We start from the raw sequence: 13,858 nt of genomic DNA on the forward strand, positions 1-13,858 counted from the left end.
TATCTATCTATCTATCTTTTTGTGTTGGCCGCTTTGCCTTGCGTGTTTACTTGGGTTAAGCGCGGTGCCTAGCACTTACCTTCCTTGTTTCGTGCTCCGCCATTTGGTTCCAGTTCCGGGGAAAGATATAGGTGTCGGGGCTGCACGTATTCAACATCGTTGGTGACGTGGTTATGCATGTAGAAGTTTTTTCATAGAGATTCTGGCTGTGCCAGTTTGTTTTTCTTTTCATTCTCTTCCGAAGCCTTCATGCGTTCGGTTGCCTCCCTCCGATTGCGTTGGAGAACCTGCAGCTCAATCAGATGGGGTGACGTGCTTGTTCCTAATGTAAAATCCAACAAATGGCTGAATGTGTGTTTACTTCTCTTTGTATATGTGACGCATGCAAGTAAACACCTCTCTCGTCCTGGTCTTCTCAAGGAAAGCACACATGTGGGTTCCCCTGTACGGCATTATTCTTCTCTCCGTAGGTTCGGCCTGATGGTGAAGATGTGCTTGCATTTCTGCACAAGTGGACAAATGTCCGATCTACATGCGCCAGCCGTCTCCGACGAGGATGCAGCGGTTAAAGCAACAGCAGCAGCCAGCCCAAGGCACAAGCGAAACGATGCATCCCCAGCAACATCGGGGCGCGGCGCTGGGGTGGCAAACAAGAGGTCTGGAGGTGGAAGCAGCAGCGGCAGCAGCGGCAGGAAGCGACATTCTTAATTAAGCGCGTTTTACCCACTTCCTTCTCACAGTAAAATCTGTCTTTGTATGTATGCATGCACGCATGAGATGTCGATTTTGAAGTTTTTTTGTTAATGTGTGCCAGGGGAGTGGAATTCCGTTCATTGTATCCAGATTACACACAAACGTACATACGCCCGGAATCTTTTTTTTACGGCGAACGTATCTATCATCCGCTATGATCGCTTGGCGAACTTGAAGGGCTTGGGTGAGGGACCCCTGGCTTCCAGTATCAAAAATATATGAAGGAAAGTCGAATATGGCTAGCAAGTTGCATTGTGCGTCACCGATTTGCTGCTTGCCCGCGTTCTACGGATAGGTAGCTAGACGGACACAGGAACGTAAGTAGCACACGAGGTCTGCACGGACGGGCTGTGAACTGGACTTCGGGTTCTCAGGTGAACGCTCTTCTCACGCAAGAGAGAAGACAAGTTGTTGCCAGAACAAGCTTGCCCGTGGAGCGCAGGGTACAGGTGTTTCTTTGGTAAAGCATGCCGCTTGTGCTTGCACAGGGCATTCACGCTGAGATCTCTTTTCTTGGCAACGGCTGTCGATCAAAGGCTACGACTCCATTCTGTTTTTCCCTGTCTCCTCACTGTGATCTCTTCGTACACACGTATGTCCGTACCTGCGTCGAATGAACGCGCCCTCGGGGACTCATCTCATGTGGATGTACCGAGTGTGAATGGACTCACCATTCTTGAGGCGGCTTGCTTGCCTCGTTAGAGCTCCGTTCACGGAGGGGCACCCAGCAGTCTTACATCAAAGCCCCGAGAGAGTTTCGCCATTTGTGTTCGAACCAACCCTCATTCTCGCAGCTGAGGCACTTTGGTCCAAGGTTTTCGATCCACGCGTGACAGGTCGGCTAGCCCCTTCTCCTGGTTAGCCACGTAGAAAGGGTGTACTGACGCGTTGCGGCCCTTCATTTTGTTGTGCTCTGTTTACCGTTGCTCGTTCACGCAGTGATGCGGTTTGCTAACCGCTTAGGTGTAGCTGCGGGAATGCGTAAGAGCGTCTACCGACTCCCATCTTCTAGTGCATCCAGTCCATGATTCTTTGCTGCTTCGGTCCCACGTGGGTCGCATCCTGAACAGTCGTCTCTCTGTGAGTATACCGCCGAAGGGCAAGCCATTTCCGCTCCTCCGTTCTGTTACCGAAGGTCTTCATGCGTGGTTGTCTCGACATCACCATCCCAGCATTTCGCCCCTCGGTGGGTGGTTATTTTTTTGCTCGATTTCTAGAGACGACCGAGCTGTACTGCTCAATTCGATTCCTCAAATTCTACTGCCGCAGAACGTCTTTGTTTTGCGATGCATGCGTGTAGAGTTCTCGCATTCTGCTTCAATATGTCTTCATTGTTTCTCCTCAATAGTGCTCTTGCGTCGTCTACGGCATTTGTGCCTCCCCCAGTGGATATCTAAATACATATATATATATATATAACACTGTTCTCTGTTTCACATGTTGTGTGCCTCTCGTAAAATTTTTCACGATCGTGCGCTGCTGCCGGGTCTGGTTGCCGCGTGGTACTTCGCTCGTCTGCGCTAAGGCCACAGGGGGAGTTCACTTCTCTCTGGTGCCGGCAAGAAAAAACACGAAACGAGCGCTTTTGGCGTGAAGGGTATTGGCACTGTGGACGCATCAAATACAGATACATTTATGTATATAGGTAGATATATAAACGTTTGCGTGCTCACAGAAATGCCTCTAGGGCTTGTGTCCGGGTATGCTGTACTCAATGTCTACTCGATTCTGTCGATTAACGTGCTCTTACATGTGCCGGTGACTTCGGAGGGGGGTATTATACCGTAGACAAATTCGCGGGACAACAGCAGTTTTTCAGCGGTATCTTTCTTCGCGAAGCACTGTCGGCCTGGCTGACGGAGGTCGTGGTGCTTTTGTGGACACCAGTTCCGATGGGATCTACTGCTCATTCATCCGCGCGCGTTTTCTCCCAAAATCTAGGCTGTGCGTGGGCTTTTTGCATCTGCCATCAGTGGAGTGGAGTGAGGTCTCTTGGACTTTCCTACGTACGTGTACAGCTCGGTGGACACCTAAGTGACATTCTCAGTTTTTCTTCACTTTCCTTGTGTAGGAGGGGGAGTGACTGAGACAGATGCGGAGGTGTGTAATGCCTTTTGGTTCCGCTCTTTCCCAAGCTGTCTTTAAAGACACCTCTCTTCTCCTGTTTGCCCAATGTGTCTTTCCGAGTTCCTTAGACGGCTCCGAATCTGTGATTGAGTCCGGGTATGGACACACTATGTATGTATACGGATATCCCTCAACTCAGCCGACGCTTTTACAGGCGTACTTGATGTGGGTGTACATGCTTGACATTGACTACTTAGTGCACTCACTCGCCTCCTGCGGGATCTCCCGTGTGGCCTTTGAAATTGCCCCGCCCAGTTTGCCATGGTGCGGACGGGCTCCAGGGAATCACGCTCTTACCTCCGTTCTCATGTGCAGTGCTGATCCCAAGAAACGTGCGACATTCTTTTTCCTGTCAGCCGCGGCGCAGGTTTCGTGCTTATGTGTGTGTCGATGCATCCGCTGTATATGCTTGTTCCGCGCGTTCCACCGTGGTCGGCACATGCCGGAAAACCCGAGCTCAGTTAAGCAAAACATGGCCCGACGACTTTGGCCTTCTTGGAATGGCAGAACAGTCTCGAGCCTGTGAAGGGCTGCATGCCCGGCGTCTCGAAGGATCGCGTGCCCATCTTAGTGAGGGACTGAAACTTGGTCGGCACGTTTGACGAAGCCCGCCTTACACTCATTCTTTGGTCGTGCGGAAGCGTGTGTGATCAGGAGCCTGTGACAGAAGCCCGCTGCAATGATGAAACCTCGGTGACTGAGTTTTTCCTTGATACTTCATGGAGAAGACAGTCTCGCAGAAAATCACGGGCAGCAGGAGAAAGGTCACCTGCCCACACAGGTGCGTACACGCTCGTGGGTGTATATGCTCAAGCACAGGGTACCTGTCATCTGGAAGTCCTCCGCGCTCGCGGTTTGAAGGTGAACTGGTTAGGGGGTTTCCTCCTGCGGAGCTTATGAACCCACAGGCTCCCTTCGAAGAAGTTGGGATTGTTTCGCTTGAAAAAAAAGAAGTGTCCCGGCTTTCAAGAGGCAACCCCCCTATCACTCAAAATACGGGAGGACAAAGGATGCCACAGGCATACCGAAGAGGCGTAAAGCGCGTACGCCATTTTGTTTCGGAAACGCACGGTCACAGTTCTCTTCACTGAGAACTTACAGAGCTAGGCGGACGCGATCTATTTCCTAGTGAATCGACTACGTGCAATCCATCCAAGCAAAATGCGCATTTTCCCGTCTGAAAAGCGATCTTTATCTGCCTGCTGTTGCTTTCCTCACAACGGAAACTGCGGTCGTTGCGCAGAACATTATCACGGCAAGCAACATATACATACATCTACCTAGGCATGCCGTATCGCGGTATAGGCATTCATTTGCGCGGTACATTTATACAGCGCACAAGACAAGATTCAACTGTTCTATCTGGTTGAAAACTAAGATTTCTCCATCCAACAGATTGTCACTGTGCCACGCGGCAGCCTTCAGCGCCAGGGCCAACTTTTCCATGTCGAGCGGTGTTCCTCTTGGTGTCCCGACCCGACGGCAAGCCATCCGTCAACACGCAACCGCGTACAGCATGAGATGAAGCGGAAACACAACTGCCATATGCAGGAGTGGACTACCCACCCTCGCCTAGAGATACCACTAAGCTGCGAGTTCGGAAGTTTTTCCGAAAGTGCTTCTGGCGCTGCCAAGCGCCGCCGCCCCACATGACGAACATTCACCTGATAAACCACCCTACACACATAAATGCATACATCTTCGCTTACAAGAATATGAAGGTAGACGGTGTATGAGTGAAGACCTAGAAGTTCATTCATGTACTCTCACTGCTTTGTCTGCTTTCACTGAGGACGAAGGGCTATGGCTACGTTTTAGGATGAGAGGAAGGCGCGCTCATCATGTGACTCGAGTCGTTGTCGAGAAAAAGTGGGAAGTACGATCCAAAGAGAAAATGCTGCGCGATAGGGAACTTGGCTAAGACCTCACACTCATACATTTTGATCAAGCCGGTGTGAATCTTCCGCCTGAAAAAAAGCAGTCGAAAAACACAGACACTTCCACGGACAGAGTCAAATGAGCGAAGAGAAGCTCAGTGAGAGCACTTTAGGAAAGCACTACGAACAATGAAGAACTATCATAGCTCGATCAAGAGAGACATGAACCACCGCCAACGAAAAGAACACCGACCCCGAGCACATCTATCAATCTCCTGGGAAACGGCTAACAGAGATTCATCGACTTATACAAGGATCTGACGTTCCTGAGAAACTTTTACTCCAAGCGTAAGAGAAATGAGAGCTGTGAGCTGCTAGCGAGGTGGCTTTGCAACTTTTCGCCTTACCAGGTAGAAACTCCCGAGATGTCGTAGAGCATCGGTGCACATTCTGAAAACGGAGCTCCCTTCTTGGTCTGAGAAGTACGTCATTCGTCCACAAAAAGCTCATACATCTTCAGGTTTCTGTCTCTTTCTCTCTCAGGGTACCGGCATGTTATCTTCGCGTCAGAGAGAGCGGAAATGTAGTGTGCCCGCACGCATCTAATATATGCACCGGCATCTTCCCCTACCCGCACACCTTCCGCCATACAGACAAGAAAACGTGCTGAGTAGTACACTTCAACTGGGGTATCCTTACTACACACATGAGGCGGCTGGCTGATATCCACAAAATCTTCACAAAACGGCAGCTCTGTACTGCTCTGATTTAAACATGTCTCTCCACACCAGACGAGATCGGACTAAAGCACGAGCCCTCCTTCACACACGACGAGCAGGACACATAACAGTCAGCGAACTGCGCTTCAAGAGTCTTATGAAAAGACACAAGAAGGCATACACCGCCCATGCGCCTCTCATGGAAGTGCCTGAAAAACGTAACAGCGAGAGCCCAGAGTAGGCCACAAGAAACACAGCCAAGGCTGAGAGAATTGCACGAGGCCCTCTCATTTGAGAAGTGAGCGAAGACACAAAGAATAGAAAACGATCTCCACTGAGTATTGTCGTCTAAGAAACACTTATAGACAACAAGACCCTCTTACCTGAGTGACGTACTCGACGGAGCAGAAGTAGAGATTCGTAGGTGCCAGTTCATGAACTATCATCGCATCAGTTATCTGCAACAAGTGACACAAACAAATGACGGCGTCTCCCTTTTTAAAGCCGTCCCCCTAACAGACTCGTCACTATAATGAAAAAATTCACCTTCTCTCTCTAAGTAAACACGTTCACCATCTCTTGAAGCATACCGGTACACGGGAATCTAAAGAGTAGACCACGATATGAATAAACTGCAACTGTTTGTCCTGGGAAGCCACCAGTGGATACGGGGAACTCCCATAGAAGAACTTATATGTAGGGGGCATGCATAGCCCTTGTATCGTCCAGATGGACGCGTGACTAGTAACACCAAAAAATCCCTTCTTGTGCTGGGAAAAAAAGTCCGCCTGGAGGTCGTTCTCTATTGAGCACTTGCCTTTTCTTTCCTGTCTCCTCTAAGTACTATTGTCAACAAGAGAAGCGGTGCGCTCATCACGACTACACGAAGATAAAACCCGACAGAGCAGTCTTGCTTATTGGAGATGTTTGTGATGTCTACGTACTCACGAGCAGACACGGGGAGAGCTCGCTGTACATGCACGCCCTTCTGCGGTCCTATCCGATAGCGTCCTCATAGCCGTTCATTAACAGGATGAAACGACTATATGGTCTTCTCTTACTTGCGCCGGGTGGATGAAGTGATTGCTTGCGAGCTGGGCAGAGCCAAAAAGAAACGGTAAGAAGTGGAAGTCGTCGAGACCCCACGCACCCCGACTGCCTGCAGGTTCTAGAGAATATGTCACCTGTAACTTATGGCACAGCTCCACATATCTGTAGCCGACGACAGAGAAGAGAAAAAGCCGCAAAGTTAAAGCACTCCATGAATGAAATCGCGTGTACAGGATGGGTGCCCTGGCAGTGAAGAGATAGACTACCAGCTCCAAAAGATACAGCAGCCGATTTTGAAGAAAAAGACGGTAGATGGGACCACATGGCCACCCTGGCGCCAATGCGATGAGCTGTACTATATACCAGAGGACACGGACAAAGTCATCCACATACGACAGCCGTGGCGAGAAGGATGGGTGAGCGTCATGCACCTACTCCTCGCAAGCGGGGCCGAAACGGCCTCCACCCGGCAAGCAACGTGACAATGATAAATGGTGCAAGACAGGCCGAAGTACAAAGACAGGAGAAACAACCAAGGTGTTGCAATGCACACCCAAAAATGAAAGGCATGCCAGCTAAACAGATATCTCTACGAGGTGGATGAACTCCAGGATGAGCTACTCAGCTTCCATTTTCCAACTTAAGAACACGAGCTTGTCGACCTCTTCTTGCGACCGACATCCCGTGTGACAGACAAATTAGTTTCTCAAAGCTGTGCGAAGACTCCAAACTCATTTTCTACTTCACTGGAATGACGCCGCGTGAAAAGCGGAGACGCGGACTGCGTACATATGGATACATACAATGCATATACTTTGGTTTCATACTTGATATGGCCTTAATTATGCACGAAGAGCGTGATGAGGCTGGACAAGGGACCACCTATAGATTCAAAGTCCAGCCAGGGGGCAAACGCGACACCCTATGAATTCAGTCGGTACACGACCGTGTACTCCGACGGATCTATTTCTTCGACTCAGCCGAAGCAAAGCCACACCAGAAATAGTTTGGAGAACGCAAGGAGTACAAGCCTGAACAGAGAGAGACACCTGCACGTTACTCAGGCAGGGCTTGTGTATCAACACCGTACAACTTTGGCCTTACTGAGTGAATATGAGGAGAACAGCGGCAGCATCATCTGAAGGCGACTGAAGCACCTGGGCCTCGAAGAGGACGAATAGGAAAATTCCAAAGGCAACTTCATGACCTGTGCCATAGTCCAGCCTCTTGTTATCACCAAAAGCATGACAGCAATAATCCTCTAGCTCACTCAACAGTTGGTCTCGTACGGAGGTGTTGTTCTCTGTTGTGCTCGCATGCAACTTCTCAAGGCCTCGCTCATCGGCGTTGACAGGAGCACGGGGAGCTGACTTCGAGGGAGAACTCGTTTCTTTCCTCTTTTCGCCTTGGTTCGAATCTGTGTGTGCACCTGACGAATCTGACAACGCTTGCCCCTTCGTTGGTAGTGAAGCATCCGAACTGTCTCCACTGTCTTCCTGTGGAGGCGTCTCGCTTTCCTCTTCGGGAATGGCGTCGAAGCTAACAGGAACACTTCGAGGCGGGGGTGGTGGTGCCGGACTTGATGGTATAATCGTGTCAAGCAGATCGCGGCATCTCTAGAAAGGTAGAAAAAAGGATGAGAACGAATGCGAGGATAGGCCTGTTCGTCTTCTTGTATGGACAGCAAGTGTGTTTTACTGATTCAATGTCGGGTGTGGGCCTGTTACAGACGGCGAAGTGAACTGTACGCTCCCTGAGGAAGTGAGCAAAAGGCCGGCTCGCTCCCCCCCCCTAGAAGTCTCTCAACGCCCGATCAGCGTGACAAGTATAGAAAGACTTTCTATGCTTACGCACACATATGCACAGAGCGAGACAGGGAGAAAAGAAGTGACACGTCAGTCTGGTTCCAGGGAGGGCCGGTAGATCACTATCGAGGACTAGTGGCTTAGACTACAGAAGGTCTCTCAAGGGTATACATGGGGTGTTCTGATTGTGCCACAAAAATCAGACTGAAACGCGGCAAGCGAAAACGAGAGGAAGATAAGTACGAGGACCGCCACACGAGGCACGAAGAAGCGAACCATCACCCCAGAACAGGGCCCTTTCCTTTCTTCGAGAGACTCTGCTGGAGTCGGGAGAAGACGATATGCCGGCACCCAGAGGAAGTCTTATTCCTCTATAAAAGCAACAGTCCTCAGTTCCTGGCGTACACAATAAAACGGCGAAAAAGTGCAAACCGGACCACGGATCTCGAAGGAGACACTTCAGTAAGCTATGAAGGGCAGTTCTTCCTCACCTCCTTCAGGCGCTGATGCCAGGTACGAAATGCCCGATTTCCAAAACGCATGGGCTGCTCGACTGGAGGGATTTCACCAATCCAATCACTCAGCTGTAGCAGTAGCTTTAGCACTCCGATTACCGTGTCACTAACGGGGGGTAAACTTTCATTCCCTTGTTCGCTTATCAGCTGCGCTGCAAGAGCTCTGGCCCGCTCTTCAGGTGTAAGTGAAGATGACGCATCGGTGGTGTGCGCAGCTCCCTCGGATGCTTGTCCGCTTCTCACTGGCAGTTGCCGCAACTGGCGTACGGCACTTCTGTCCGAGACAGCTCCTGAAAGACGCTTGAGAAAACGGATATACTCTTTATGGCTATGGCTGGTAGTCCAACATGACAGGTCGCGGAGTGACCGTATTTTCTTTCTGCAGGCGCCAGGCTTCAGTTCTATGTCATCAGCTGCGGCTGTGTTGAGTTCCGCGCCTGGAGTCGTTCCGATGCAGGAAGTCAAAACCCCCGAACCAGGAAGTCCGGCGACACCGGGGAGAGGACGGTAGGTCGATGCCCACGGAGCCACACAACACACCCCTCCTGGAGCAGGTGTTGGTAAGCAAGAAGAGGGAATAAAGCCGATCTGTGTGGATTGTGAGGGTGGGAATGCATGAGAAGAAGACGACGGTCCTAGAAAAGCCGATGGAAGGGACGACGCGGCAGGAAAGGGGGGCCTGGAACTCACTGACGGTGGGCGTGACAGCGACGGGAGTGGGTTGAAAGTCGAGGGCGGCGAAGCAGCTGTCGGATCTGACGGACATGATGTGTCTGCCATGGTGAATGACGACAAGGAAGACCAGAGCGTCACGGACTGATAGCGAAATGTCAACAAGTAACGAGACTCAAGCACAGCCGGCGCATAGTTGTCACTGCACCGTGCCTACTATTCTACGTGGTACTGCCACAGAGGAAAGCGCACATTCCTCACGGCTTCTATTAGTACTGAAGTGTCGACACGATCGCCGAAGGCCACGCACGCTGCGCCCCTGGCAGAAGGAGCTCTTCTGTTTTTGTTTGGCCTCAGGCGTCAACCCTCGTCCTCGCCCTTAGCAAGAGACCGATTCTGAAACCTGATATATGCACCTCAAAAGATATCAGATAATGCCGGAAGTTGAAGTGGCCGTTGCACTGGTCAAAGACCCCAACTGCGCATTCAGATTGAGCAACCGTGCGAGTCTTCCAGCTAACAAAGGAACCACGCGCGGTTCTCCCCTTCTCTGCGCGTGCTTTCACCCTCCCTACTCTTCCGCGCTGAACTATACCCTATCTTCACTCTCTTCCATACGAGAGCCTTCATATGCGATGTCCGGAATAGAAGTTCGGGTGCACCTCGGAACAACCCAAAAACTACGCGAAAAGGTTGGGAGAAAACTCACTGCACCGCGACTCTAGCGATACGCTGTAATGGTATGCCAGGTCACACAACTTGCACACTTCTGCAACCGAAATACAGTCCCATGTAGCGGCGCTAGTGAGTTGATCCTCAGTCCTGCAAGGAAGCATCTAAGACTCTGACAGGAAACGGCAACCTGCCCAAGTGACCAACAGTGCCCGCGGTACGCAGATCACTGCAGCTTGACAATACCGCGGTTGAAAAGCACCCACGCACGGAAGGAAGAAAGACAGACGAAACGGCAGTTTGGCAGCTAGACAGTCGTGAACCCCATTGTGGCCTCGAGGTTCCCTCTCAGAAGAGTCTTACACATTTGCAGGCGGGTCCCTTTTCGCATGCATGCAGGCTCTTTCGAGACACTCGCAATGGAACAACTCATGTTCAGGTCCGCTTGAAGACGTGCTGCCGGTTGCCAAGCGGACCTGAACAAGCAAAAGAAGAGAAAAGTCCCGAGGACGGAAGACGCCCGAATACGAAACGTCCCACCGCTGCACTGTAGAAATGGCATTCGAGGGAAGCTGCCTCCGGAGTGGAGGTCTCGCTATTGGAGGAGACGAAAGTTTACTGCTTCCGAGTATGGCAGAGTTGGGGTGCCTTTGAATTTCTCCGGGCGCTCACGGACAGAGCCCACTAGAGCAGAGGTCACGTGAGACATTTGGTCCCTGGGCGCCCAGACGCGTTTTTCCGTACGTCATGGCGTAAGCTTCTCGGCACACCAGCGTAGGTGTTCACAGACGAGTGAGTGTACCCTACAGGCACACATCACGTGCCCCGAAACGTGCCTGCTTGGTGATCCCTCTAAGAGTGTCGCTATACGGTAGTAAGATTTCGCACCCGACTAAAGGCTTCATAGCCTGCACTGGACTAGCTGTGGACCGCAGTAAAAAAACCGTTATTACTCTGAGTCGGTGAAGCTTGCGCCTCCCTTCGAGAAAGGAAGCAAACGAATTTGAAAGTATCTCACGGAGTCATCGAGTCCGCCACATGGGCGCACGGCCTCTCTTGCGCTCAAAAACTCCCCGGTTTCAGGGAGTGAGTTTCTAGCATTGAGGCCCGCCAGGCTATCTGTGCCCAGAAGGCTCTACGGACTAGTCCAGTTAGGAAAGGCGCGTTGCCTCACGGCACGTGGACGCTGGGACAGAGGGCACCCACGTCCGGAGGTAGTACGTCTCTACTCGGAGCTTTTAGCATTCATGCTCCTCGTGTCGCGTAACGTGGGCAATATCCACGGTGCTCTTTAGGCGGACCTTTCAGAACACCCCGGCTTCTCCGCAACGCAGCACAATGGCTCGGCCATAAGAAGAACCAGAATCTTGAAGCAGCACTTTTTTTTTTTTTCGCCATGGTAGCGACCTTGGCCCGCGCCGCACGCAAAAGAAAATATCATCTCGCCCCTGCTATCTGCTGCCACACTGTTGCGGACCCACAGCTCGCGAAGAAGGTGTTTGTTTCTGCTCATTTGACAAAAAGCTGCACACTGGGAGATAATCTCTCTTCCGTACATCTGTACTTGGAGTCTTCACGCGACAGCTGAGGTCTCCGACAATCATGCAGTCACATCTTCATCCTGAGGCTGACGTGCCTACATCGTCGTGACTCCGTCCTGACATTGTTCACTATAACCACGGCACCCAACCAATATACATTCGGGACAGATTGTGCAAACACATTGCGGACTGGACCACGGCATGTACTTGATCTTGAACCGGCAGCGAGTTCGAAGGACTACTCAGCTGTCCTTCACCGCCCCTGACTACATTTCCTTCTTCTCCGAGCGCTGCCCCGGTGAGTCGGCCATCAAAGCTCCCCCCCTTCGTCTTTCCGCTTGCATGTGAACCTCCGCTGTCTGTTCCAGGCTGAGTGTTGGAACCAAGAATTGCCAAGGGGATGTGAGGGGGCAGCGACCGGGCGGTCACACCCACTCCCCCGCTCAGTTTATAGTCAATCTCAACTAGACACTCGTATGCCAGCTTCTCCCATCCGTCACTTGCCTCTGGTCCAAGAAGGGACTGTCCTTGTTTGCGTTGTTGCTGCTGCTGTACTTGGGCATGACGAGCGGTCGCCTGGCGCCATTCAATAAGCGGATCGTGCACGAAGTTCTGAGCCGGATAAGAAGAAAATCACCCGACATCTTGTTCACAGCCCGGTAGTACTACCAGACGTCTATTTCCTATTCCGTGTGCAGCAAAAACAACTATGAAAGAAGTCATTCGTTATACTGAGTTAAGTCACGACACGGCTGCAGGTGCATGCATAACAAGACATTTATCTACCTGGGACTATACAGGTATATGTGTCGAACACAAGCGTAGACAGAAGGCTTGTGCTTGCGAACATGACCCAAGACAGGACTCTCCTCCGTGTGAAAGAAAATGAGCAAGAACTCTTACCATGAGAATAGAAATAAGGCTGTCCCGGTTCTGCCGCATAACGCTCATCGTGCTGACTGCCGCCACCTTGAAAACGCCTTCCACTCCCGTCATTCCCAGACAGCTGACCAGATTCTGTGTGAGTCGGAAGGGCACCACCTGTGTACAAGACAAACACAAGAATACACCTCCAAACTCCCGCCATGGGTTTCTTTTTGAAACGTTTCCACGTAAAAAGAACAATACCCCTGCATTCTTTCTAGTGTGGTGCTTTCAGCCGTGCGCTTCTCCTTGTTTAAAGCGAGTCAAAATTTCTTTTCAAAAGTCATCATTTGCTGACTCAGCCTTCTATCGGCCGACGCCCATCAGAGTTGAAGGAGCTGGTCAAATGCGTGCTGAGGTCGTCTGAAAGAGGGACACACAAAGTAGTGCTCGGCTTCTCTCAGTGGTGACGGCAGTCTTTGTACGTACCTCTGGTACAGGAAGAGTCCTTCCTTTCTCAAGCAAGCAATCAAAGTCAACATGCATCACTGTCCCATCCGACGAGTCCAGCAAGATGTTCTCTCCATGCCTGAGCGTCCACGCAGAAAGAGTAGAACTATGGGTACCCTACCCTTCACGTCGGGGAGCCGGAGGCTGTCCAACCTGAAAAAGAGACCCAGTATGCCGGACTAGGTCTGTACACGGAGCTTGCTTCTGGAACTTCTCCGTACCTCTTCTAACAATGACCGGAGCCGCCCCAGGCAGCATGTGGACCGCTTGAGAAGGGAAAGACTGGCAGGATGAAAACCCCAAGCAATCAGTCGCTTCTGGTGTTGGACCTAGCAAGAGGATTCCGCGGAGCGGTGATCCGAACAAAGAAATATACAATTGAGAAACGGTTCTCGACGAAACAAAAGTTATTTGTCCTTTCACACGAATGTGCCTCTATACCTGTCTCCGAGACCAATGATGAATCCGAAGAATGACCAAAGCGCCAGAGTACGAGCGTAGTTTCGCCGTGAACGGTACCATTTCGATGGGTTGTCACTGAACCACTTGAAGAACAGCCTGAAAGAATGCAGAAAAAAAGAAGAGACATTAAGGGGACTCCACGCCGCTGTCGCGGGTCCAAGCAGGTGGCCGTGCCTGCGCGACGTCTCCTGAGGTTAGCCCGAAGCCAAGAGCTTTCCATGCGACTGTACGACATAGGTTTGTCGGACAGAACAGGCCTCTGTGTCTATTGGCCACCGCCCAAAACGGGCT

At 51.2% G+C, this 13,858-nt stretch overlaps 2 protein-coding genes across 2 annotated transcripts in view; one reads left to right on the top strand and one right to left on the bottom strand.

The window, feature by feature from the left end:
* Nucleotides 1-3,365, top strand: part of CSUI_005129 (longevity-assurance domain-containing) — a 7,976-nt gene extending 4,611 nt beyond the window's left edge. Inside the window, exon 6 of the mRNA XM_068065308.1 lies at nt 471-3,365. Within this exon, the coding sequence (XP_067922720.1) occupies nt 471-708 (238 nt within the window). The 3' untranslated portion in view covers nt 709-3,365. The remainder of the gene's footprint in view (nt 1-470) is intronic.
* A 456-nt stretch (nt 3,366-3,821) lies between these two features.
* CSUI_005130 (fatc domain-containing protein) overlaps nt 3,822-13,858 on the bottom strand; it is a 44,313-nt gene continuing 34,276 nt past the window's right edge. Inside the window, exons 27-36 of the mRNA XM_068065309.1 lie at nt 13,547-13,663; nt 13,085-13,184; nt 12,635-12,772; nt 10,554-12,343; nt 8,823-9,619; nt 7,631-8,142; nt 6,538-6,688; nt 5,860-5,934; nt 5,165-5,232; nt 3,822-4,847 (exon numbers count right to left, since the gene is read on the bottom strand). Coding sequence (XP_067922721.1) covers nt 11,861-12,343; nt 12,635-12,772; nt 13,085-13,184; nt 13,547-13,663 — 838 coding nt within the window. The 3' untranslated portion in view covers nt 3,822-4,847; nt 5,165-5,232; nt 5,860-5,934; ... (2 more) ...; nt 8,823-9,619; nt 10,554-11,860. The remainder of the gene's footprint in view (nt 4,848-5,164; nt 5,233-5,859; nt 5,935-6,537; nt 6,689-7,630; nt 8,143-8,822; nt 9,620-10,553; nt 12,344-12,634; nt 12,773-13,084; nt 13,185-13,546; nt 13,664-13,858) is intronic.

This window comes from Cystoisospora suis (genome assembly GCF_002600585.1).
Source record: "Cystoisospora suis strain Wien I chromosome Unknown contig_2469, whole genome shotgun sequence".
Lineage (NCBI taxonomy): Eukaryota > Apicomplexa > Conoidasida > Eucoccidiorida > Sarcocystidae > Cystoisospora > Cystoisospora suis.